The sequence below is a fragment of the Coloeus monedula genome (assembly GCF_965178545.1).
Source record: "Coloeus monedula genome assembly, chromosome: 2".
NCBI lineage: Eukaryota > Metazoa > Chordata > Aves > Passeriformes > Corvidae > Coloeus > Coloeus monedula.
Genome location: NC_138782.1, coordinates 120,174,267 through 120,198,561, shown reverse-complemented (window position 1 = coordinate 120,198,561; position 24,295 = coordinate 120,174,267). Strand labels below are relative to the sequence as shown.

General features: G+C 62.9%; 3 protein-coding genes across 6 annotated transcripts; 2 read left to right on the top strand and 1 right to left on the bottom strand.

Moving 5' to 3' along the window:
* Nucleotides 1-50: 50 nt before the first annotated feature.
* SNX17 (sorting nexin 17) lies at nt 51-6,577 on the bottom strand. Its single transcript, XM_082302747.1, has 15 exons — nt 6,407-6,577; nt 4,665-4,739; nt 4,340-4,457; nt 3,956-4,020; nt 3,763-3,873; nt 3,306-3,396; nt 3,041-3,128; nt 2,640-2,709; nt 2,431-2,523; nt 2,084-2,287; nt 1,632-1,754; nt 1,444-1,521; nt 1,182-1,256; nt 845-886; nt 51-757 (listed from the first exon to the last, which is right to left on the bottom strand). Exons 1-15 carry the CDS (start codon nt 6,467-6,469, stop codon nt 638-640), a joined length of 1,416 nt encoding a protein of 471 aa, XP_082158873.1. The 5' UTR covers nt 6,470-6,577; the 3' UTR covers nt 51-637.
* Nucleotides 6,578-6,707: 130 nt separating this feature from the next.
* Nucleotides 6,708-11,303, top strand: EIF2B4 (eukaryotic translation initiation factor 2B subunit delta). 2 transcript variants are annotated; one of them, XM_082277036.1, is made up of 13 exons: nt 6,708-6,921; nt 7,000-7,043; nt 7,118-7,256; nt 7,553-7,759; nt 7,962-8,044; nt 8,221-8,312; nt 8,669-8,783; nt 9,089-9,165; nt 9,344-9,446; nt 9,642-9,769; nt 10,401-10,581; nt 10,659-10,839; nt 11,062-11,303. In XM_082277036.1, exons 1-13 carry the CDS (start codon nt 6,906-6,908, stop codon nt 11,259-11,261), a joined length of 1,566 nt encoding a protein of 521 aa, XP_082133162.1. In that variant the 5' UTR covers nt 6,708-6,905; the 3' UTR covers nt 11,262-11,303. The 2 variants fall into 2 exon arrangements, with proteins under 2 accessions (XP_082133162.1, XP_082133161.1); XM_082277035.1 differs by having other exon boundaries at nt 6,712-6,921; nt 7,550-7,759.
* A 1,899-nt stretch (nt 11,304-13,202) lies between these two features.
* Nucleotides 13,203-23,990, top strand: GTF3C2 (general transcription factor IIIC subunit 2; the record flags this gene model as incomplete). Of its 3 annotated transcripts, none has more annotated exons than XM_082302060.1 (18): nt 13,203-13,286; nt 13,926-14,241; nt 16,409-16,721; nt 17,137-17,231; nt 17,521-17,598; nt 17,867-17,965; nt 18,223-18,450; nt 18,670-18,781; nt 18,867-18,984; nt 20,710-20,741; nt 20,945-21,074; nt 21,573-21,717; nt 21,973-22,134; nt 22,578-22,665; nt 22,801-22,929; nt 23,089-23,220; nt 23,421-23,528; nt 23,643-23,990. In XM_082302060.1, 18 exons carry the CDS (start codon nt 13,268-13,270, stop codon nt 23,847-23,849), a joined length of 2,511 nt encoding a protein of 836 aa, XP_082158186.1. In that variant the 3' UTR covers nt 23,850-23,990. The 3 variants fall into 3 exon arrangements, with proteins under 3 accessions (XP_082158186.1, XP_082158185.1, XP_082158187.1); XM_082302059.1 differs by lacking the exon at nt 13,203-13,286 and adding an exon at nt 13,652-13,784; XM_082302061.1 differs by lacking the exons at nt 13,203-13,286; nt 23,421-23,528; nt 23,643-23,990 and adding an exon at nt 13,652-13,784 and having other exon boundaries at nt 23,121-23,201.
* Between the last annotated feature and the right edge of the window lie 305 nt (nt 23,991-24,295).

Genomic DNA, 24,295 nt, shown 5'->3' with positions numbered 1-24,295 from the left:
TGCTGCAGAGGACAGCACAGGGCTGGCACGGGGAGGGGAGGGACAGCAGCCACCCCCCAACAGACAGCCTGGTACCAATCAGGATCCGTTTTAATCATTGTTGCAGTGTGTAAACATCAGTTACTGTCCATTAATGCTCTGTCGGGCTGAGCAGCAGGAGATACGTAGTTACAAGCCTAGATTACGCTGGCGTCTATGAGCGGGTTAGAGGGGACTCAGCGCGGAGCCCCCCGAGACAGCTTACTGCACTCTTGTCTCGGAGCACAAACCTAAATGCTAATTTGGCATTATGGAGCCTGCCTGGGTCCGCCCCCACGCTGGGCCAGGCCTTCCCAGCCGGGACAGGAGCAGCTCTGTCCCCGTACTGGGCCAGGCCCTGCACTGCAGCTCCAGGGCTCTGCCCGGGCACACTGTTCAGGTCAAACAAGCCCTCTCCCAGCTGGAGCCAGCAGCGGGAGGAGTTCAGCTGCCCCCACCCCGAAGGCAATGGCGGGCTGGGGGTGAGCTCCCAGCCCCAGGGAGCAGGAAAAGGTGGATGTAGCAGGTGAGAGGCACGTTGATTGCAACCTGGCTGCAGGTCGTACATTCCTCAGCGAAGGCCCTTGCTCAGGCCAGGGCTGTCCTGGGAAGGGGGGCACTACAGATCCTCATCGCCAATGCCCTCAAAGGCATAATTGCCGTGGAAGTCATTAGCACCCACATCATTAGCAGAGCTGGAGTGGCTGATCCCACGCAGGCTGACGGAAGTGAGCTTGCTCTGTGGAGAAGGGAGATGTTAGGGAGGCCACCCCAGCTCCCCTACCCACTTAGCCTGCGGGCTCTGGCACGCCTACACGCAACTCACCGAGAGTTTGGCCATGGGCTCCCGAGAGGCATCAGGTGAGTCCTGTGAGGACAGCACAGTTGGGCAGCGTAGGGTCATGGGACACAACACCCACCTGTCCTTCTACCTGCCCCCCTCCCTCCCCAGGGAATCTGGCTCACTGACTTGGTCCAGGAGCTCTTTTCCTTCCCAAGAGTCTGGAAGCAGGGCACCACAGCCCTGCTGTCCCCTGGGCTTGCCCCAGCCCTGCTAAGGAGACAGTGGCTCCTCTGGGGGCAGTGAGTTCTGGTACACAACACATGTCAGAGCCTCTGGTTGCACGTGTCCCCCCCAGCCAGGGCAGCAGGGTCCCACTCACCAGCAGCGGGGGTGACTTCACAGCTTGCTGGCTGTCCGAGCGCCGCAGGGCCCCATTCACCCGCCGCCGAAACATCTGCAGGGAGGAGCTCAGCTTGGCCACGGGGTCCCCAGCATCAGCTCTGGGGCTTGTAACTGGCCCTGGGGATCTCTCTGCTGGCCCCATCCTGAGGGGAGCACTCAGGACCCAGCCCAGACCTCAGGAAGTCACAGGCCAGGTTGGGACCCTGCCCCAGAGACATCATCCAGCCCCTAACCCTCACCTTACGGATGCTGCCTCCAGATTTTTTCACCATCAGCTCATCTACCATGGACTGCAAGCAGATGCTCAGCATGATGGCCTGCAAGGGAGAACTGTTACAGGGCTCTGTGCACCCCACAGCCTTCCCACACCCCACACAGGGCCCAGACCAGCCCTTCCCCTCACAGCCCACCTCGCAGGCAGCTCTACCTGCGGGCTGGTGATGGTGACCCACTGCAACCGGTCCTTGCTCATCAGGTACTCAAAAGCCAACTCCAGCTTCACTTCGGACTTCCCCGGGCTGCTCCCTGATGGGCCGTTGCTCATCGGCACCTGCAAGGACACAGACCAAGGCTGGGAGCCTCCAGAGGGGAAGTAGCAGCTCCCCAGACGTCTGTGCAGATTGAGGGCAGCACCCAGCCAAGTGTGGGACACCTGCCTACTGCCCACTAGTCTTCTTCCACTGTCAAGTCCCCTCAAATGTCCTCACACAAATGATCCCCTCAGTCCCAAGGCATGATTCAGACCCTCATCAGGCCTACAGGGCTGGAACCTGGCATCAGAGCCAGCAGCTTTCCCAGAGAGAGGTATCAGCCCAGCCCGGCACAGCCAGGTCTCTCCAGCCCCCCCAGCCCCCTCCCTGCTCTCCAAGCATCACTCACCGAGGATGTGACCCGCCAGCACCGCATACGCGTGACCTTGAAGCTGCCCTCTTTGATCTGCTCATTCGGCAGCCGCACCTGGAAGTTGAGCTCGTTGTTGCCGGCACTGACAACGACATGGCAGCCTTTCTCAGGGAAGTCGGTGACACAGGGGTCGAACTTGAGATAGCCATAGTACTTTAGGGTCTGTGCCAGGCGGATGAACTGCGGGCAGAGCCAGGGATGCTCAGCACTGCTGGCCACCTTCCCGGGCCAGGAACAGGTGACCAACCCGGTACCACATGTCACATGGAGGGGCTAGTTCAGTGCCAGAAATGCCCCACTCATGGCACTGCACCCTCTCCTACCTCCTTCTTGGAGACCTTTTCTTGCAGGGACTTCAGCTGCCGGTGCTGTTCCTTGTTGACAAGGATCCATCCATGTTCAATGTCTGACACCGTCTACAAGCAGCACAGGTTGGTGGGCACCTGGGACTGGAGCCACCCAAGCCCTGGCACAGCTGTGGCCAAGGGGTGGAGTGCCCCTCCTCACCCGGCTGTGCCACACCAGCCCTCACCTGCGCATACAACAAGTTCAACCCCACACGATGCTCCATCACATCGTCATCATAGGCCGAGTCCCAGTAGCTGGAAGGGAACCACATGGGTCAGCCTATTCCCCACCTCCTAACAGCGATGAAGAGAAAATCACCCTCCTGTGGGCTGGCTCTCTGGCCAGCTTCTCCCTAACCATTGGTCACTGTGCCCTGCTCCCCATCTAAACTGGTTGCCATGGAAAGGCAGAAATGGGCTGAGCACATCAGGGCAGCCCATGCTCCAATGCCGTGGCCAGGGATGCTCAGGTGTGTTCCTGGGGTCCAAAGCATCTGTGGGCAGCAATGGCAGGAGGGGAGAGTCCCTCTGTGGAACAGGGAGCCCTGGGCACCACCCCACTGCTGCCCCACAGCCCCCCACGCACCTCTTGCGCAGGATGATCTGGAACTCAGGGTTGTGCAGGCTGGTGACCGACACGTACGGCAGCTCAAACTCCTGCAGCTTTCGCACAACTGTGGGGAAACACCAGCTCAGCAGCAGCTCCGGGCAGCAGGAGCCCCTAGGCCCCCACTGCCAGGGTGCCCCAGGGAAAACAGGCGGGCCCCCCACCCAGGGTAGGGTCCAAGCACACAGCCCTCACTCCAGGCAGGGGGCAGGGCAGATGTCACACCACAGCGGGCTCTACTCACAGGAGAAAGCTCCATCCTTGGTCTCTCTCACTAGGAAGAGGCTGAAGTAGCCAACCAGGTCATCTGGCAGATCCAGCTTGGAGGCCACAGCCTGGGAGGAAGAGCAGGACAGTCCTAATACAGACCCAATGTGGTGGCAAGACCCAGCCTGTGTGCATTCTGGGGCCTCCCAACAGCAGGAAGGCAGCACCTCTGCTGCCCTGTGGCCAGGCCTGGGGCTTGTTGCAACCAGGAAACAGCTAGGGGACCCCAAACATCAATCTGGACCCAGACACACCCATCAGCACACCCATTTCGGCTCCCAGCTTTCCAGCCCCACCAAGTCAACCCCGCTCCAGGGTGGGCAGATGGCAGGGGAGGACGGGGGGGCTACCAGGCTGAGAAACCCCCACACATGTGGGAAACTGCAGAATGCAGCAGGAGGGGCTGGTCCCACCCAGCATGGGAGCTCTGGCACCTCAAGGACATCCTCCGTCTGGTCCGAGGTAAGGATGGTGACCTTGACCTTCTGCCCATTAGAGAGCAGCACTTCCAGCACCACCTCCTCTGTAGGGATCTGCTGCGTCTCCTGGAGAGAGAAACAGGACTGGCACCCCAGCCCTTTCTCACAGACTGAGAGCCCCAGACCGCCCACAGCTCTGCCCCCTCACCTGCTGGGCCTTGCGCAAGAAGCTGTTGAAGGTCTCGCTGCCTCCCAGTGTTGGGTCCTGCCGCACTGCAGGAAGGGGCACGAGGAGTCAGAAGTCCCATGGGAAGGGGCACGGATCCACATCAGTGCCTGGCCCTTCTGCAGCCCCTCAGTTTGCCCTCAGACTGCATGCTGGGGCAGCCAGGGACCCCCCTGCACATTCCCCCTCTGCCAGTGCAGGGCAGGGGCTGGGACAGGAGCTGGCATCCGGGGGACAAGCCCACCAAATGCCAGCACGAGACCAGGAGTTGCAAGATGGGCCACAGTGAATGGAGCAGTAGAGGGGGGAAGCCATGGGCAGTGCCCCAGCGCCCTGCACAACCAGGCCAGGGCAGGCCCAGCTTACCAGCCTGCATGTACTTCTCCAGCTGCTCCCGTCGCTGCTCTACCTCTGCTGGGGTGAGCGTGAAGATCTTCTTTGGGGGAAAGGCTGGGACCACGTTGGCGCCATACTCCTTCCGTAACTAGGATAAAAACAGAGTGCTGCAAGACCCTCCGGGAGATGGTGGCTGCCCTGATCCTCTACCCTAGCTGATCCCCAGGGACCTAGCAAGGGGAGCAGAGAGCTTGCCAGCATCCCTTATCCACATGGGAAGCCAGCAGCATGCAAGAACCCAGATGGAATGTCACAGCCCTGGAGTGGGCACCTCAGCACCCACCGCCCTCCCTACCTGCTCGTGCAGGCCCAGGAGCTGGCTGTAGCGCACTCGGCAGTGCAATACCCCGTTCACGTGGATGTTGTAGGCCTGTGGGGAAAGAGGCCAGTCAGATCCCAGCACCTGTCAGATGGAGGAATCCCAGGACCTGCCCAGCTCGGAGCACATAGGGCACCAGGGAGCACCCAGGAAAAGGCAATACACCTGAGGACCCTGCCGAGGGGCAGATGGTCAAAATTATTCAGGAAGTATGAGCACATCCAAGAGATGTGCCTGCTGGACACCAGGAAGGTCTAACCTTGTGGCTGCCCAGCCATGGGGAGTACAGAGCCACACTGTAGCCCCACAGACATGGGTGTCCCCATGCCAACAGACAAGGACACCCCTCCCCACTCCCAAGAGTTCACAAGGAGCTGGTGGTCCCTGACTGTGCCTCCTCTGCACTGGCTCAGCTCCTTCTGACCCCACAGGCAGAGCACAGCTACGACTGCAGAACATTCAGGGCCTGGCAACTCCCAGCACCTCACCATAGATGGAGTTCTTGCAAGGGACAGCACTGTCCTCTCAGGTGCTGCCATCCCCAGAGCAGTGTTTGGGAGGGCGAGAGGATAGACATGAGCCTCCAGCCAGCCATGGCAGCCCAGCCTCCCAAGGATGCCCCCAGGGCCCTCCTGCTCCTGGGTGCCGGGACTGCCCAAGGCTCGGCAGGTCCCAGCCCAGCCAGGCTGGAGCTCACACTGGCACCTCCCAACTCAAAGGCACCAGCCCTTGAGTTGGGAGCAGGGTTGCTGCGGAGGAACAAGGAGGGACGGGGGAGGTACAGGCAGCACCCACGCCTGCCCACATCAGGGGTCTCCATGAGGTCACAGCTCCTGCCCCAGCCCCTGGGCTGCCCAAGGGCTCTCCCCAAGGTGTGAAGAGCCTCTGAAACAGCGGAGGGCAAAGTGCAGGGGGGTCACGGGGCCGAAATGCCTCGAGGGCTGCCAGCTCCTTTGGCCCTTGAGCAACTGCACCTCCCGCGGACCGCCAGGTCTCCATCACTGCTCACCACCGCGACCGTGCCCCAACTCAGGCTCCCGAGGGGGATCCCCCGGAGAGGAATTTCAGCACAGGGGGGAAGCGTGGGGATCTCCGCGGGGTCGTGAAGCCCAGGACTGCCCACCCTCACCCCGAGAGCACTGATCCGGACCCTCCACCCAGCCTGGGGGCTCTGCCCGCCGCTGCCCGCCCCGGTAAAGGGGTCCGGGCACTCGATGGCCACCGCCACTCGGCAGCAGCGTCCCCCGGCTCCTCTCCGGGGGCGCTCACGGCGCAGGCAACAAAACAGGAAGCCGGGATAAACGGACGGACGGGCGGGCCAGGATGAGCCGGAGCTCGGGATGAGACCGGACAGGGCCCTTGCGAACTGCCCACCCCGCCCGCGGCGCCCGGGGCAGGGCAAGGTCCGGACACCCCCGGGGCGGTTCCGGGGACCTCCCGCGCCCGATCCAGAGGCGCGGGGGCGACGGGGCCCAATCCCTGCCCGGCCCTGGCACAGGGCACCGGCTGGGGATAGACCTGCCTGCCTCGCCCGGCCCCGGTCCCGGTCCCGGCCCCGGTCCCGGTCCTGATCCCGACTCGCCACCGCGCCGCGGCTGCGGCTCCGCACGGCCCCACGGGGGTCGCACCGCACTCGGGCCGCGGGGCCGCGCCACCCACTAGGCTCCGCGGGACGGCTCCGTTCCGCGGGACAGCTCCGCTCCCTCGGCCCCGCTCACCACGTAGGCGGCGGCGCCGCCGTCGCCGGCGCGGGTCTCGGTCTCGGGAATGGAGAAGTGCATGGCCGGGCCGAGCGCGCCCCCGCTACCCGCCTCCCGCCGCCGCCATCTCGGGCCAGCACTCCCCGCGATGGCGCGGCCGGCAGCACCGCCCGCCCCAGGGCCGTCCCGCTCCGCCCCACCCGGGGCCGTCGCTCTCCGCCCGCCCCGCTTCGCCCCGCTCCGCCCGCCCCGGGGACGCCCTGCCCTGCCCTGCCCACCCCGCCCCGAGCGCCCCCGCCGCGCCCCCGCCGCGCCGGGGCTGAACGCGCGCCCGGCCGCGAGTGCCCGGGGTGGGACCGGACCGGGGAGGCGGGGCCGCGGGGAGGGACCCCGGCAGGGACCGGCCCCGCACCGGGGAGTGACGTCATCCGCGTCGGGCAGAGGGCCCGAGCGTCACGGCGGGTCCCGCGGAGCTGTGCGGCCGGCAGGGGGCGCTGAAGGCGGGCCCAGCGGCGCCATGGCGGAGCGGGAGGGTGAGTGCGGGACGGGACACGGGACCGGCACCGCCACCGCCACCAGACCCGGCCCCGCTCACGCTCCCATCATTCTAGGTAAGAACCCCGAGGGAGCTGCGCCAGTGCCGGCGGGACAGCAGGTGAGCGGGGCCGGGGCTGGTGTGAGGCCGGGGCTGGGGAGGGGTCGGGGCCGCCTGACGGTGTGTGCTCACAGGCCCCGGAGCTCTCCCGGGAGGAGAAGCTGCAGCTGCGGAAGGAGAAGAAGCAGCAGAAGAAGAAGAAGAGGAACGAGAAAGGGCCGTCGGCCGAGCCCGCGGAGCTGGGTGCGCCCCCCGAGCCGGGGCAGCCGCGGGGTGAGCGCCGCCGTCCCCGCAGAGCCCCGAGCGGGGCAACGCTGGGCCGGAGCCGCGGGTGTGCCGGGCCGGCAACGCCCGGAGCCGGGAGCGTCTTCCGGCGGGACCCCGGGGTGTACCCCCGCTCCGTGCCCCAGTTCGGGCCCTCGGACACCCGCGTTGCCGTAGCGCGGGGATGAGGGTGTGGAGCCCATCCCAGGGCACAGAGGACCCTCCCTGCTGCGGGCTGCCCCTCGCGCTGGGCTGCATCTCCCGGCGAGGCTGGGCACAGACTCCCCCTTCCTCCCCCGCAGCAGCTGTTCAGCCCACGTCCCCCCCTGCCTCGGCTGATGGCCCCGGTGACGGCGAGAAACCCACGGGGGGCAAGAGCAAAGCAGAGCTTCGAGCCGAGCGCCGGGCCAAGCAGGAGGCTGAGCGGGCCCAGAAGCAGGCCAGGAAGGCAGAGATGAGCCAGGCAGCCACGACGGCCAAGCCCCGGCAGAGCCCCACCGAGCCCCAGTCCAGTAAGGCTGTCATCACCATGGGGTGCAGAGGGTGGGTGAGTGGGATGGAAGGGTCTGGGGTGGGCGCAGGCAGAGGATGCCCACGTGGTGCATCCACAGTCTGGGTTCTGCCTGTCCCTGGGTGCTGCCTCTCCCTGCTCTGCCTTCCCTGAATTTGGGGGTGCACCAAAGCAGCTTGGCCTCACCTCAGCTGTCCTCACAGTGGTGAAGCGGCTGCCGGAGCACGTGCAGGTGGATGACCCTGCTGCCCAGAGGAAATTGGCCAAGAAGCTGGAGCGGCAGCAGGTAGGAGGAGGACTGGGCAACAGGCTGCACACCTGGGGCAGCTGTGCTGCAGAGGGCCTGGGCAGGCCCATGGTGGGCAGAGGGAAACTTTGCATGCCCTGAACAAGTGCTGGGTATGACTGGTGGCCCTGGAATGAGCAGAGCACTGGGTGAGTCATCACAACACTCGGCTGCAGGTACCTCTGAGGCAGGACTATGGCACCAAGGTCAACCTGTTCTCCCACCTCCACCAGTACAGCCGGAAGAAGCCACTGACACAGCAGATGAGGTACAAGGCCTCCCCAGCCCAGGTCTCTGGCAATGCTGGGCTCTGCTTTGGCTGGCCTGGCTGCAGAATGGCTCTGGAGGAGGGTTGTCATAGTCCTGCACGTGGGATACACCTGATGGAGTGGTGGGGGACGTTTTGCTTGCTTTGGGGAGTGACAGTAGGGGCAGCCCAATGTCTTTGCTGTCAGGTGAGTGCAGGGCCACAGAAAAAGGGGCTGTGGGGTGAGCCTGGCTCCTCAGGTTACCGCCAGTTCCCTTCCTGGGACGTCCCTCAGGTTGTTGGGCTGGGGCTCATCAATGGGTTGAGTGTTTTGGGCTGCAGAGGTGCTGACAGCTCCTTCCCACTGGTCCCTGCAGCATCCCCTCCACAGTGATCCACCCAGCAGTGGTACGCCTCGGCCTCCAGTACTCCCAGGGCATCATCAATGGCTCCAACGCCCGCTGCATCGCACTGCTGGAAGTCTTCAAACAGGTACCTGAGCAGCTACCTGGCAGCAGGGACATTGTGCTGGGTGCAGGTGTGTGTTCCTGTTCCCTGACTACTGAGGCTGTGTCTGTGGTCAGTCGTCATCAGCCTCTTCCTTTGGATCATGCCGGGGTGGGGTCCTTTTCTGGCACTGCCACTGCTGTTTTGAGTCCTTGGAGCACCCTTGGCCCCTCCAGGCAGTGTGTCAAGCTGTGCAGGACATGTATCTCGACTGCAGCCCATCAGGCAGGGTGCTTGCATACCCTACCGTGAGGTGCCCTGAGGTCATACTCCCTTTCTACTTGTCTCAGCTGATCCGGGATTACTCCACTCCCCCCAATGAGGAGCTGTCACGAGACTTGGTGGCCAAGCTGAAGCCGCATATCAGGTGAGGGCTCCCAATGTCAGAGCAGAGGGCCCAAAGGTCCACAGACTGTGGTCTGTTGTTCATGTCTGTGGGTCCAAACTTTGGCTGACTTTCCCAGGGTTCTGCCTTCCTGCCCACCCTCCCTCTCCCTGTCTTGGCCCTCCAGGCTTCTTTGGAGCTAAGTCCATTCCTTCTGCAGTTTCCTCAACCAGTGCCGGCCACTCTCAGCCAGCATGGGCAACGCCATCAAGTTCCTCAAGAAGGAGATATCATGCCTGCCTGACACCCTGAGAGAGGAGGAGGTGAGTGGCCTTGCTGAGTAGCAGGCTCCAGGCCCTGGGTGAAGGAGCTGAGCAGGGATGGGATGCGGACTGGGAACAGTGCTGCAGTGGAGTTGAAAGCTTGTTACCAAGGGAAAGAGTCTGATCCCCACCTGGCTCAAATCAGGGAGCTGCAGAGAGCAAGAAAGTCTGTATGTGATGTCTGTCTGTCCCCAGGCAAAGGAGAAGCTCCAGGACATGATCGACAAATACCTGCGAGAGAAGATTGTCCTGGCAGCTGAGGCCATCTCTAGATCTGCCTTTGAGAAGATCAATGACCATGACGTGATACTGGTATATGGATGGTGAGCACAGAGCGCAGGCAGCCGATCCAGTGGGTAGGAGGGGGGAATGGAACAGCATGGGAGGTGAGGCTGTAATGGTCCTGCACAGAGTGCAGCACTGTCCTACATGGTATGTCTGAAGTTGGGTTCCAAGAACCCCAGAGTCACAGCTCCCTTCACTCAGGGCACTTACAGAACAGCCAGGGTTGTTCACTGGATTTTAAGCAAACTGCAACAAAGTCACATGTCGGGAAGCAAAAATATGGAAGTTTGTGTCCCAGGAAGTAGAGGTGGGGAAAAGAACCAGAGATTGCTGAAGCAAGAGTCCAGGTATGATATATATCCTAGGCAGAGGAAGGAGCAGGGACAGGAGGCCAATGCAGGCCTGGAGTGTTGTGAGAGGGAAAATGGGAGAGGGTGTGGAGTGGCAGAGTCCCTTGTGGTGGTCAGTGCTGCTTCCAGGGAGAGCTGAGACATCCATCACCTTTCCCAGGGGTGCTTCCTTGTGCAGAGACAGGGAGACAGGCCCTGGGAGCCATCATGGCAGGAGGGTCCTGGAAGGGGCAGCACTCATGAGGATGAGGGTGGATATCGTGGCCAGGCGGGAGCCTGGTCTGATGGGACGAGGCAGCTCCTGACTGGCGCCCATCAGCTCCTCCCTGGTGAACCGCACACTGTGCGACGCCCACGCCAAGAAGGGCCGCGCGTTCCGCGTGATCGTGGTGGACAGCCGGCCACGGCTGGAGGGGCGGGAGACGCTGCGCCGCCTGGTACGGAAGGGCATCCACTGCACCTACGTGATGATCAACGCCATCTCCTATGTGTTGCCTGAGGTGAGGGGCTGTGCCGAGGGCGAGGGAGGTTGCAGTGTGATCGAAGGTGCTGACAGATCCCTGTGCTTCTCTGACAGGTGTCCAAAGTGCTGCTGGGAGCCCATGCACTCCTGGCCAATGGCTCTGTCATGTCCCGGGTGGGGACATCGCAGATCGCACTGGTCTCCAAGGCCTACAATGTGCCCGTCCTGGTCTGCTGCGAGACCTACAAGTTCTGCGAGCGGGTGCAGACAGATTCTTTTGTCTCCAATGAGCTGGGTATGGCTTCTGTCCCCTTCCTCCCACCTGGGCCCTTCTCTTCCACTCCCTGCTGTGGACCCTGACAGGCTGCTCTGCCCTACCATCCCTCTTCCTGGGCAAGGGGCCACCACTTGCAGGCAGGGGCACCTAGCCAGCGGTGGTGGTGTGTGCTGCTCCAGGGGCAGGGTGGAGAGGTGCTGTCCCTCCCCCTGATCCTGATGGCTTCTCCGCTCTCTGCAGATGACCCTGATGACCTGATTGTGCTCCGGAAGGGCCAGGCCCAGCTTGGGGGCTGGGCAGAGAACAAGTCCCTACGCCTTCTCAACCTGGTCTATGATGTGACGCCCCCAGACCTGGTGGATTTGGTCATCACAGACTTGGGCATGATCCCATGCACCTCAGTGCCTGTGGTTCTGCGTGTTAAGAATGTGGATCAATAGTCAGGGCAGCTGCATGGACACTAATAAACCAGGCCCCCAGTACTCTGTGTGTGCCATCTGTGGTGCGGCAGAGCCATGGCACTCGTGTCATCCATGTCACCACTGGCACAGCTCTGCACCTTCGCTGGGGCCTCTCCTCCCACTCCAGGCTGCAGCAAGGACGGGTCTTCCCTGTCCCTAGGCCCCTCCTCTGGGAAAACGGTGACAGTGTGGTGATGGCCTCTGGCTTACCCTCGGAGATTCGGTGACGCTCGGGCGGTGCTTCTAGCAGACCCCCGAGCTGCGATGGTGGGGGATAGCCCGGGTCCCTCTGGCCGTGGCTTCTGGCACCAGCTGCGGAGAGGGCCCTTCCCCGGGGCCCGGCCGGGCGGTACGCGGTGCCCCGGGCGTACCGTGGGTGCTGCCCCACGGCCCGAGCGAGACCCGCGCGTGGCTCCCGGGCCGGCGGGGGCGGGGCCTGCTGCGAGGGGGCGGGGCCATGCAAATCACACCGCCGCCTTCCCAGCCGCTCTGCGGAGGCAGGGGTGGAGCTCGGCGGAGCCCTCAGGGGGCGTGCCCATGCAAATGAGGCGGCGCCGCGCGGCAAGCCGGGACACAGCCCGAGCGGAGGCGCCGCTGCCGTCGTGGAGCGGGGCCGTGCGGGAGCCGCAGTCGCGCACCTACCGCGCAGGGGAGAAACTGCTGCCAGGCTGCCCCGGGTCGGGGGTGGCTTCCTGCACTCCGGCTGTGCCGACCCCTGCGGCATCCCCAAATGCAGTGAGCTCGGCTGCATCATTTATGGTAGGGGAGATTGTGTTCGCGTTCTCCCTGATTTCGTTGTTTGGAGGAGGAGTTGTCAGGCTTAGCTGCAGGTAGTGTGCATGTGTTGTTTCTCGTTATTCCCAGTTGCAGCCGATATTCCTGAAACCATCTTTCTCCACTTTGTTCCCGCACTGATGTGCTATCACTTGCCAGGATCGGCTGCAGGCGCGGCAGCAGTGTTGCTAGCCCGACTCCAGGCGGCCTCGGCGCCCGGTCCCGGCCCGGCCCCGGCCCCATCTCCCACGTGCGGAAGGGGCCCAGCCTGGCCTCTCCCGGCTCCAGCCCGAGGGCCGAGAAGCGCCTCCGGCCCGACTGCGCGCTCGGACTGCGATGGGACGGCAAGACTCGGGTTAGCGTCCCGGCCCGCACACCGACCTCGCGGGAGGGACGGACGGGGGCAGAGACTTTGTCCGACTCGGGATGCGTCAAATTCCCGCGCTCTGGAAGTCCGGCTGAACTCACGGACTCGACCGGGTGTGACCCGGACAGTGCTCACTGAGCGGGGCCGGCATCTCCCCGGGCCCCTTGCTCAGCGATTACCCGTTCCACCGGGGCGTTTCCCTGCTCCTGCAGACATGGCCTGGGACAGGCCGGAATCATCCCGGCTTAAAACACAGCAGTCCAGAGGTCCCCTTTAGGGATCCACTGGCCAGCTACTGCAGGGAACGGGAATATATCTCCCGGGCACCGGCAGCGCCTGTTCGGAGAGACCGCCCCGAGATGCTCCTGAACCCCTTGCTATTCTCGAACTGCGCACCGAGAGCACGACCGGACTGCCCTCGCTGCTCTACCGCCCCGCCGGAGAATCCCGGACGCCTCGCGGATCGCCCCCTACACCCGCGCTCCCAGATCCCACAGCTCCCGCGTCCCTCGCACCATCCTCGATGCAGCGCCGGGCTGTCCTTTGTGCTCTCATCCTCAGCGCCAGCAATGCCCGCGACCACCTTGGTCTGAGGGTCCGCTCCACTCGATGTAGGACGGCACTACGGTAGAAGTAACTGTGTGGAAGGTACAGCCATAGGTACCTCATAGCTTAATTCTGCAACATCTATCGTTAAACCGCCAAACCAGGGGAGAGCGCGAACGCAGTCCCCCACTACCACAAATTATGCAGTCGAGTTTCCCGCATTTGGGGAAATCGCAGGGGTCAGCACACCCGGAGTGCAAGGGATGAGCCTCGCCCTGGGAAAACCACCTGCCTGATCATGGTGTCTCCCCTGCCAGGTAAGTATGAGACAACAACCCCGCCGCCCGCCCGCCCCGCCCGCCACACGCCCCCACAGCACACGGCCACCCCGACACCAGCCCCGCCCCGAACCGGCCCCGCGCTGCGCCGCGGCCCGCACGGCCCGGCCCGCGCAGCGCCCGCGGACGCGCGAGGGCAGCGGCGCCCGTGCGCGGGCTGTGTCCCGGCATGCCGCGCGGCGCCGCCTCATTTGCATGGACACGCCCCCACACCCGCTCGGCGCCCGGCTCACGGCCCTCCCACACTCGTCGCGTCCTTGTGACGTCATCGTTTGGGCCAGCCCTGGTTCCGGTTCCGGCTGGTGGCGCGGCCCGCAGCGGGGCGGCGGCTCCGCGAGCCCCCGATGGCGTCGAGCGCCGCCCGCGGGCCGCCGTGCCGGGAGCGGAGTCTCCGGGAGCGGCCGGGACGACGATCGGGTTCTGCTGGGCGGAGTCGGAGCCGTAGTGGGGAGCGGGAGGGTGAACAGAGAGTACTCCGTATGTACCGGGGGTGGACTGGGCGAGGCGGGGGTGCTCCCCGGGGTACGAGGGGGTGCCACCGTACCCGGTGCTGCGGGACACCGAGTCGTGCCAAGGGATTTTGTTGCCTTCTGGTGCTAATTCCGGTGTTTTGGGCAGGGGAAGAGCTGCCAGCGGGAGATCTGGACTGCGAGGATGAAAGAGAAGCTGCCAAGTCCCCAAAAAAACCTGTGCGGCCCCAAGTCGGTCCCGGCGGGGCGGTGGAGGGGCGCGGCGAGAGCTCCGCGAACGGGGCGGTGCCATCCCCGAGGGCTGCCGGGAAGCGCGGCAGGAAGGGCAAGGCCGAGGTGTTGCTGTTGGAGCTGTCCCAGGCCCCGGAGCCCATCCGGATGCAAAAGGTGCTGGGGAGCAGCGAGGAGGGGGACGGCCTTGAGACTCCTCGGGGCGGGCGGCCCAAGAGGAAGGCGGCCAAAGTGTAAGTGATGGTGACACTCGGAGCCTGGGGGCACCTGTGCTCTAGAGACACGTGGGAGCGCTGGGAATGTTCAGCCTGGAAAAGAAAAGGCTCCAGGGAGACCTTAGAGCCTCTTCTGGTGCCTAAAGGGGCACCAAAAAAGCTGGAGAGGGCCTTTGGACAAGGGCCTGTAGGGACAGAACACAGGGGAGTGGCTTCCCACTGCCAGAGTTAGATGGGATATTGGGAAGGAATCCTCCCCTCTGACGGTGGGGAGGCTCTGGCACAGGGTGCCCAGAGAAGCTGTGGTTCCCCATCCCTGGCAGTGTCCAAGGCCAGGTTGGATGGGCCTTGGAGCACCCTGGTCTAGTGGAAGGTGTCCCTGCCCATGGCAGGGGGTTGGAACTGGATGAGCTTTAAAGTGTCTTTCAACCCAAACCATTCCCTGATTCCATGAGCTCTGTCTCCCCAGAGAGTCTCAGTGTCTTTCCTGTAGGACTTTGTCTCATGTTGGTGGGATGTACTGATTCTTCACAGACCAATCCTTTCCCAGTTTAGGGAATGTGTTTGGATCCAGGAGTCCCAGGCAGGGGGCAGCAGCTGCCCGCGGCAGGAGGAATTCCCTTGGTTCCTGACAGAGCAGGAGGAGCTTATTGGTGGTAGCAGGGCAAGCTCCAGGGAGTTTGGGGTGGGGGGGAGGCTATGTGCTGAGGGCCTCTGGCACAGCTGGAGCAGATCCACTGCCCAGACCATGGGCTGGCGGGTGCATCCACCGAGTCTTGGAAGGAGGTGTAGTGGTTTGGCCTAAAGTACTCATTACTGTTTATCTGCTGTGAGATAAGAATTAGGAGAAATGCAAAGCAGGCACCAAACTTGAAAGAATATAAAGTTTATTAACAGACCTAAAAGAGGGAAGAAAAAAATTATACCACCTTCAGAACTCTCCTCCTCCCCCCACCTTCCTCCCTTCTCCCACTGACAATGTAAAAAGACAACCCTTAAGATGTTCAGTCTGTTACCACTTCCATAATAACCTTGTTTAGTCCATTTAGAAAGAGAAGTCTCTTCTTGCTCATGCTATGAAAACATTATCACAACGAGACAGCCGCCCACTTCCAAATATTGTTCAGTCCATTTAGGAAGAGGAGTCTCTCTGCCTGCGTGTGAGTCCTTTCCCCCCGACGTGCAGCTTTTCCCGCAACTGCTTTCGAGGGTCCACTCTTGAAGTTTTTTGGGGTACAATTTTAAGGTTGAGCCATTCAGAAACAAAAACAGAGGCCCTTCTCCTTCCCTGGGAGCAAAGGGTCTTCATCATCTTCATCGTTAGGACCATCTCTGGGAACATCTCTAGGAACTGAGGTTTCTCCTTTTCCATTTGGAGCAAAAGTCCTCATCTGGTTCATCTCTAGGGACTGAGGTTTTCTCCTTTCCCATTTGGAGCCAAAGTCCTCATCTGGTCCATCTCTCCCTGTCCAAACTTCTCATGAAATTACAGCGGCGTCAGCATCTGCCTATCTCAGCGCAGGTGCTTTTGCTTACGAGTTGAACACTCCACCCCCCATATCTTCATGAAATTACAACGGGATACTCTGATATATCATAGCTTCACAACAGAATTTCAGCTTTAAGCATCTCCTCTCTCTCTTCCCTCAGGTTTTCAGCTCTTCACAGCAGTAAAAGGGTTAATCTCACCTCGGCCTTGCAGCCTTGCAGCTGGAATGTTGAATTTTTCTTATCGCAGTGGAGAGGGGGGAGAGCCGAGCCGCTCCGGCTGCCCACGGCAAGGCAGTGGGGGGGGTTCCACGGCTGGAACAGGTCCATCGGCCCCAGGATGGCCGTGGCCCGGCCCGGCCTGGCCCAAGCAGGGCCTGGCCGGGCCCGCTGGCCCCCACACAGGGCCTGCAGCCACCTGTCCCAGCACCAGAAACGAGAGAGAGCTTGGAGGGGGAGTTTGCCTATTCTTAAATGTGGATCACAGAGGTGGTCACAACTTTAAGTGGCTTAGAGAATTGTCCATAATCAAACTGGCCAGCTGATAGGTTCTATCAGTTCCCAGAGGAAACTGTAAGCACCCCTTAGCAAGGACATCCCTTCCAGGACTATGCTTGCTAACCTATGACAGGAGGGAGGCTGGCCCACCCCTGTGTCATCCTGCCACTCACCTCCAGGCACCGCTCTGGTGTCCCAGGGCCTTGCTGTACCTGCAGGAGCTGGCCGAGGAGCTGATGTCCGCGTGCCAGCCCCCTGCTCCAGCCGAGGGGGCACCGGAGCTGGAGCCTGAGCATGTCCAGAGGAAGCGCCGGAGCCGGAGGAGGAAGGAGGAGGACACAGACAGCGATGACCCCACACGAGACGCTGACTTCGTGCCCTCGCAGGAGGTGCTGCGGGCAGAAGAGGAGGAGGAGGAGGAGGAGGAGGGCAGCGATACCCTGCTCAGTGAGGCGTCAGAGCCAGAGCTGGAGGCACCTCGAGGGCACAGCGGGAGGACAGCGGCCACAGGGGTGAGGGCAGGGGCTCTGCCTGGGCCCCTTCTTGCCTGTGTCCCAGCACCAACAGCTCCAGATGCCTCCGCTGCCCCACAGTGTCCCTGCTGCCAGGGCAGGACAACTGGGATGGGGGTGGCACAGGGCTGGAGGCAGCTCTGGGTGAGAGCCAGTGGAGATGGGAGCAGGGACGGGTCTTTTGGGAGAGAAACAGGGCCTGTGCTCCTGCTGGAGCAGTGGGAGGTAGAGGCAGGTCCTGAAGGGGTCCTGGCCTCCTGGAAGTTCCCATAGTGGGGCTGTATGTCTTTAGCCCAATGTGGTATGTTGATAGTGGCTGGGGAGAGCTCTGTTCTCGGGGGCTGTGGTGGTTCCCTTTGGGACAGGTGAGTCCCCCAGGGCTCAGGGCTTGCTCTGAGTCTGCTCTTGTGCCCAGAGATCCAAGCCCCAGTGCCGAGGCCTCGCTCCCAATGGCTTCCACAACTCCATCATGGCCCCAGTGGAGAAGAGCTCCAGCCTTACCTGCAGCCTGTGAGTGGGGGCTTGGGGTGCTCGAGGGTCAGGGGGCTACAGGGAGCAGTGAGTGTATGTGTCCTGGTAGCATCACTGGCACAGATACAAGGGAATGTCGCTATTCCGCTGGGATGGGGCACAGTTGGGTCGGGGGGGTTGCAAAGGGCAGGGGCTGTGCTGCAGAAGGGGAGGCTGTGCCACAGGATGCCGGTACAGGGTGCTGCTCATGCCGTGGGAGGGGATGTGAGGAGGGGATGCTGGACGTGCCAGGTGCAGGGCCATGGCTGAGATTTGGCATGCACTGCAGGCGGGAGCAGAAGCACTCGCAGTGGGAGTTCCCCGACTGGATCCCGGTGGCACACAGATGGATGTGTCTCTCTGACAGGTACCATGGGACCAGGGAGGGAGCAGACCCAGAGAAAACGTGGGGCAGTGTCTGGGGTGAGCAAGGGCATGGGGGGGCTGTGCTCCCACACCCCTTTATGTGTCTGCAGTGCGCTTTGGGGGTCTCTTGGGTTTGGCTGTGGAGCCACATGGCCAGCAGCAGGGCCTGTCAGGCCGTGTGGAGGCTGGGATGGTGCTGGGGCATGGGGCTGTGCTGTGGTGATTGGGTGAGGGGTGGGGAGACCTCCTCTCACCTTCTGCCTGCACAGCGAGGCTGCCCCGTACCTGCCGGCAGAGGAGAAGTCTCCCCTCTTCTCCATTCAGCGTGAAGGCATCAAGGACGATGGTGCCTTGTACAGGTTAAACAGGTGTGTGATGGGGTGTCCCCAGGCCCAGCAGGGTGTTGGCTGTCAGGCTGTGCCCTGCCTGTCATGGCAGTGGTTGTCAGGTTGTCCCCAGGCCCAGCGGGACAGTGGTTGTCAGGGTCTCCTCAGGCCTGACTGGGACCAGTGGTTACCCCCAGGGTTGCATCCATGAGTTGGGCAGCCAGCCCATACTGTGCCCTGGGGTCCCACCGGCCCCTGCCCCAGCTCTGCAGAAGCCCTCATCCCCCTCCCCCCAACAGGTTCAGCTCTCTGCAGCCCCACCCAGAGCGCCTGGATGTCTCCTTCTTCGTGGGTGGCCCAGTGTGGGCGATGGAGTGGTGCCCAACCCCAGAGGGCTCTGCAGCCCCGCAGTATGTGGCCGTGTCCTGCCACAGGAGCATGGAGGAGACGCACAGTGTGTCTGGGCTTCACTCAGGCCCTGCACTCCTGCAGCTCTGGGGCCTGGGTGTGCTGCAGACGGAGCAGGGGTGAGTGGCCGGGGCTGGGGCTGGGGCCTGCCCAGATCTTTTGTCCCTCTGTGGCTGAGTGGGTGGTGAGACTTGTACTTTCCCAGAGCCACCAGCCACAGCCTGAACCCCAAGGAGGCTGTGTTGGTGGCCAGCTCTGCTGGCGGTGTACACTGGTGTGTATTGGAGCTGCTGGGCACCAGCTGCCATGTTCCTCATGGCCAAACTTCATGCCCACAGCTCTCCCAACAAAGCCAGGCTGGCCTATGCCATCGCTGCTGACTACGGCTGTGTGTGGGACATGAAGTTCTGCCCCAGTGGTGCCTGGGAGCCACCCACCACAGCCCGGACGGTGAGTGCTGCTCAGGGGCTGCCCTTGGGTTCCCCAAGGGTCCGGAGGGGTGACCCCATGTCTGAGCCCATCTGTCCATCCCCAGCACCCACAGATGAGCCGGCTGGGCCTGCTGGCCGCCGCCTTCTCCGACGGCAGGGTGGTGGTGTATGCGCTGCCGCACCCTGGGGCCCTGCACCATGCCAAGACAACCCAGGTAAAAGGTAGGAAGAGCCACACCACCAAGCAGGGGCGTCCTGCTGCCGTGCCAGGGTGGGGCTGCAAGCCCCAGGCTGGGCACCTCTGCCCACAGGAGCCTGCTGTGCTGGGGAGCTGCCAGCAGGACTGTGCTCCAGCCTGGGAGCTGCATGGTGGGGAGGTGAGCCCACCTGATCCCCAGGATTGGAACCCTGCTGCCCCAGCCTGGCATCTGCCACAGGTATAGTGTGGGATCTGAGGCTGCTTGTTGGGGGCCTGCTGTCAGTACTCTTGTGCCCAGAGATCCAAGCCCCAGTGCTGAGGCCCCACTTCCAATGGCTTCCACAATGCCATCATGGAATTCCAGTGGGGAAGAGCTCCAGCCTTGCCCTCAGCCTATGAGGCTGCTTTGGTTCCATCTCAGGGACACTGCAGCCCCCTGGCTGGGATGTAGCTCCTGGGCAGCCCCCCAAAGCTGGGCACTGGGAGGAGACTCACAGCAGCGTCACTGTGGCCATAGTGGGGTGCAGGGTGTGGTGCAGCCACAAAGCTTGTCCCCAGCCATTCCCCATCTCCTGCTGCCAGAGCTGCTCACTCCAGCCTGGCCGAGCCGTGTGTCAGGGCAAGACAGGGAGCTCTGGGCCAGCTCAGGCTAATGGTGCCTGTAATAGACTGTGCCGGAGCTGAGCAGGATTGATGGCTGGTGCGTGCTGGCGGTGGGCACTCAGCCGTGGCCGACAGCCTGCGCTTTCATGCTGACAGTGGGAAATGGGCTCTCAGCCCCGCCAGCACGTTGGCTGTGCCTGTGTTGGCTGCGCCTGTGTTGGCTGCGGGTGTCTGGGCTGCTGCCGCAGCCCCCACGTGGCACTGTGTGATGGGGGGCCCACCCAGCTCCTGTCAGTGACAAGCCCGGCACATCATTGGCTGCAGCTGCACGTACGGTCACTGCACCTCACAGCTGGGCTGGAGCGCTGGTTCCCAGCCATAGGATCAGTGCCAGGCTCTGGTGACACGCCCTGCTGGGAGCTCCCAAACTGGCATGGCTGTGTAGGCTGCCCTGGGGCACTGGGGACTTGCATCCCTGTGTTCCTGCCTGGCAGAGCTGGGGCTGGTCTCCATGCCTCATCCCAGCTGTCACAGCTGTGTCAGGGAAGAGGCACAGCTCCTCCATATGGCCCATGGCTGCCACGCTCCAGGCTGTGATGGAGAGGACAGCCCCCCCGGGGGTTAGGGACCCCAGGCCTGAGGGATGTGGGACGGGGTCCCCACAGCACTCACGTTGGGTGTTGCTGGTGGGGGGGATTCTCAGGTAGACAGAGCTGGTGCGTGGTGGTCCTGTGAGCATCCTACCCTGAGCTGTTGGGTGCCAGGTCTCTGCAGCCTGCCCTCCCCAGCCTGCTCTTTCCCTTCCTGGAGTGGTCACAGTCAGGTCTGGCCCACGTGTCACTGCGTTACCTTGACTTTGGTGCCAGCCGTGATGGGGCAGGAGCACATCATCTCTGCCTACGGCACATTTCAGGGGCTGCTTCCTCCAACACACAGGCAGGCCTGGCTCCTGGGGGTCCTGCTGCTGCCAGTTTGCTCCTCCACATGCTTCAGTCCCTGCTGTGCTGGGGACACCGCTCTGGGGGGACAGCAGGACAGGGACCGGGTGCCCTGGCCAGGGCCGTGAGGAGCTGCAGTCTAGGCTCCAGACAGGGAGCTCCGAGGACAGCCAATGCCTGCCCTGATCCCCTTCTGCTCTCTTCTAGATGGGTCCCTCCACAAGCACCTTATCTGCAAGGTCAGTGTCCCCTGTCATGGTGATCCCTGTCAGGGCTGGCACCCGCCGAGCCCCTCAACCGGTGCAGAGCCTGGGGAGCCGAGGCACCTGCAGAGTGTTGGAGGGGCAGAGCAGTGTCGTGCTCCCACCCCAGGCATCCCACTCTTGGGGCATGGATGGCACCAGTGCGGGGTTGTGACCCAGGGCTCTCCCTTGGCCCCCAGGTGCAGTGCATCGCCACACTTCAGGTGGGCTCCATCCAGGCAGGTAATGCATCTGAGTGTGGGCAGTGCTTCAGTCTCTCCTGGATGCCTTCCAAGCCCCACCATCACCTGGCAGCAGGGTTTTATGATGGTGAGTCCTCCCGTGCCTTGCAGCAGCACTCGGGGAGCAGCCCTCACCCTGGCAGAGACACTGGAGCCTTGTTCTCAGCCTCAGCTGGTGCTGGAACCTCTGCCCATCCCTGGGTCAGGGGAAGGCTTCTCTGGGCTGGCTATTGTCATTCTCATGTACCTCCAGGCTGGTCGCTGGTTGTCCCTGTCTGTGGCTCTGGCCTTATCCACATCTGTTGAACTTGCCTGGATGGAATTTTCTGCTAGGCTTCCAGTGATCCACAGCTCTGTGCTGTGTTGCCAGCACCTGCTACCATGCTGTCTGCTTGGAGCCCCAGCTCTGGCCTGGCCACCATGTCCCAGCCTGTGCTGCTGCTGTGTCCTGCCACCGTCCTGTCCCACTCTCAGCCCCAGCTCCAGCCTGGCTGCTGTGTTCTGCAGCCCTGCCTGTGCTGCTGCTGGTCCCCGGTGAAGCACCTGTGCCACTGGCAGTGCCTCATGGACACAAGTCTCTCCACAGGCACCGTGGCAGTGTGGAATCTGCTCACCAAATCCCTGCTGCAGTGCGTGCAGCAGCCTGACGCCTCCCTCAAGCTCTACCCTTTCCGGTGCTTTCTAGCCCATGACCACGCAGTCCGGAGCATTGAGTGGTGCAAGGCTGACAGGTAAGGGCAGGAGCAGGCACAGGTACTACCAGGAGAGGGGCTCCCTCCTGCAGGAGAAGCTCCTTCGTCAAGAAGGGCTCGGGAGGCTATGGTGTCATTGGCACCTGGTTCTCTGCAGCACTGGGGAGGTTGGGTTGGGCTTTCCACGGTGAGGGCAGTTGAGCCACTGCAGGACTGGAGCCACTTGCTCCCTGTGGGAGGGCAGGGCACAGCTCCATGCTGGGCTCTCAGTACTGCCTTTCTCCTGGTTCTCAGCAACTTCCTGGTCACGGTAGGCAGCGATCGCAAGATCAAGTTCTGGGACCTGCGGCGGCTCTACGAGCCCATCAACAGCATCAAGCGGTTCCTGAGCACTGAGGTGGCCTGGCTGCTGCCCTACAATGGCATCACTGTGGCCCAGGACAACTGCTACGCCTCGTGAGTGCTGGGGGCCAGTCCTGCTGCCGGGGCCTGGTCCAGCTTCTCAGGGGCCCCTCTGGCTTCCCCCTCCGTGGGACTGTCCAGCTGTGCCATGGCAAGGGCAAGCTCTGCTTCGTTTGGGTCACACCGCAGCATCACAGTGTGATATTCCCCCCTGCCATGCCATCCTGCAGCAGAGGCAGGGTGGGCCAGGGGATGGCCTACCCCTGGACTGGGCAACAGGGGTGCTGCGGGTTTGAGGTTTGGGGTCTCAGTGAGTTCTTGGCTTCTGGGAGCTGCCTTGAGCAGCTTTGATGCTGTGACATCCTGCGAGAGCAAGAACAGCCCCTTCACCACCCTGGGCTGGTTCTGGGGGGAGGTGGGCTGTGCCTGGCTCTCACAATCCTGGTGACGGCACAGAGTCAGGCATCCCATGCCTCATTCCATCCCTTCCACCACAGGTATGGGCTCTGCGGGATCCACTACATCGATGCCGGGTACCTGGGATTCAAGGCCTATTTTGTGGCCCCTCGCAAGGGCACCGTGTGGGTAAGGGCCAGTGCAGGGCCATTCTGTCCCAGGGGGCAGGTCAGCACCAGCTGGGGCCCAGGCTTGCGGGTGGGGTGACGCTGCCTGGCTGGGGGTGGTGGGGACCCTGTACCCTCCAGCCCTCTGTCCCTGCAGAGCATCTCTGGCTCGGACTGGCTGAACACAGTAGCTGCGGGTGACATCACTGGCGAGCTGGTGGCAGCGGTGCTCCCTGACCTGGCTGTCAACCCCCTCAATGTCAAGCGCTCCTCGGACCGCAGATTTGTAAGCAACCATTGTGCTCGGGTGGCCCAGCCCAGCACACAGGGCCAGTAGGGGTGGGGAGGGAGACCATGGGATAAGTGTCCTGGCCTCCTATCCCACTGGTCCCTGGTGGTTCCTGTATCTCTGTCCACCCTACCCTGAGCCCCCTCTCACCCGCAGCCAGTGTACAAAGCTGACCTTCTACCCTGCAGCCCTGATGGGCCTGAGGGCACCGAGCAGGCACTGCCCAGGACCCATCGCTACAGTGAGATGATAGCCAGGAGCTACATCCGATTCCAGGACACAGACCTGGTAGGAGAGGGCAGGGGGCAGCCAGGGTCCAACCCATGAGCAGGACTTGTGGGGCTGTGGCTGGTGGTGGGGGGGGGCAGGGCCAGGAGATGTTGCTGGGGCATTAGGGCAGCCCCTTCCGTCCGGCAGAGCTGAGGTCATGGTGCATGCAATGCTCCTGCCTCGGGCCCACAGCCCAAGGTGCTGCCACCACTTTCCAGCGCAGCTTCCAGAACTTCCCGAGCCGGGAGCCCATGCGCCGGATGCACATGCAGGAGCTGAAGGCAGAACTGAGCCTTGACCGCCTGCAGCTGGAGGCCCTACATAAGGTGAGGGGGCCAGGCTGAGCCTAAGCCCCAGCCCTGCATGCAGATGGCTCTGCTTTGGGGGCTGGAGTCCCAGCGTCACAGATCCCTCCCTTATGAACCCCTCTTTTCCCACAGGTGCGCTTCAGCCCCAACCTGGACTCACAGGGGTGGCTGGTGTCGGGCGGGCAGGCGGGCATTGTGCGGGTACACTGCCTGGCAGGGCTGGCCTCCAGCGTGGGCCACCAGCTGCTCCCAGAGTGCCGGGCCCGCTTCAGCTTCCTCTATGGGGATACATCCAGCAGCCCTGGCACCCCCGAGGGCTCCCTGCTGCCAGCAGAGTAGGAGTGTCAGTCCCTCATGCTGCTGCCACATGCTCACCCTGGGCAGGGCCTGGGGCTGGGGCCAGCTATGCTGTCCCGGTGCTGCAGCCCCTCTCAGTGCTGCTTTCCCGATGGGTGTCTGCTGCAGGAGGGACAGCTGCTCCCAGCCATTCCCTGGGATGCTCTGAACACTTGTCCTCATCCTTGGGGCCTGAAAGGATCTGTCTGCACTGTTTGGTCTGAGCTGGGCAGGGGTGGTGGGACCTGCACATGTCCCGGGGTTGAGCTGTGGCTCTGACCCCGCGGAAGTGCCCGTGGGCTGCACCAGCACGGCGCTGTGCTTGTGCTCGCCTCCATCCCCACCGTGCGCCAAAGGGCAGGGAGGGGGCCGGGAGCTGTGGAGTTGCTCACATTGAGCTTGTGTTCAGCTGTGCAGAATAAACGTGGTTGGTTTTGTATGGCTGTGGT

Bases quoted from the DNA above. Each gene is read 5' to 3' on its own strand.
- SNX17 (XM_082302747.1), bottom strand. From the start codon at position 6,469: ATGCACTTCTCCATTCCCGAGACCGAGACCCGCGCCGGCGACGGCGGC. The intron at 1,522-1,631 runs GTAGAGCTGCCT...TCTCCCTTGCAG, and splicing joins TCACCATCACCAGCCCGCAG to GCCATCATGCTGAGCATCTG. The intron at 887-1,181 runs GTGAGTGGGACC...CTGTCCTCACAG, and splicing joins TGAAGTCACCCCCGCTGCTG to GACTCACCTGATGCCTCTCG.
- EIF2B4 (XM_082277035.1), top strand. The intron at 8,313-8,668 runs GTACAAGGCCTC...TGGTCCCTGCAG, and splicing joins CCACTGACACAGCAGATGAG to CATCCCCTCCACAGTGATCC. The intron at 9,770-10,400 runs GTGAGCACAGAG...GGCGCCCATCAG, and splicing joins GTGATACTGGTATATGGATG to CTCCTCCCTGGTGAACCGCA.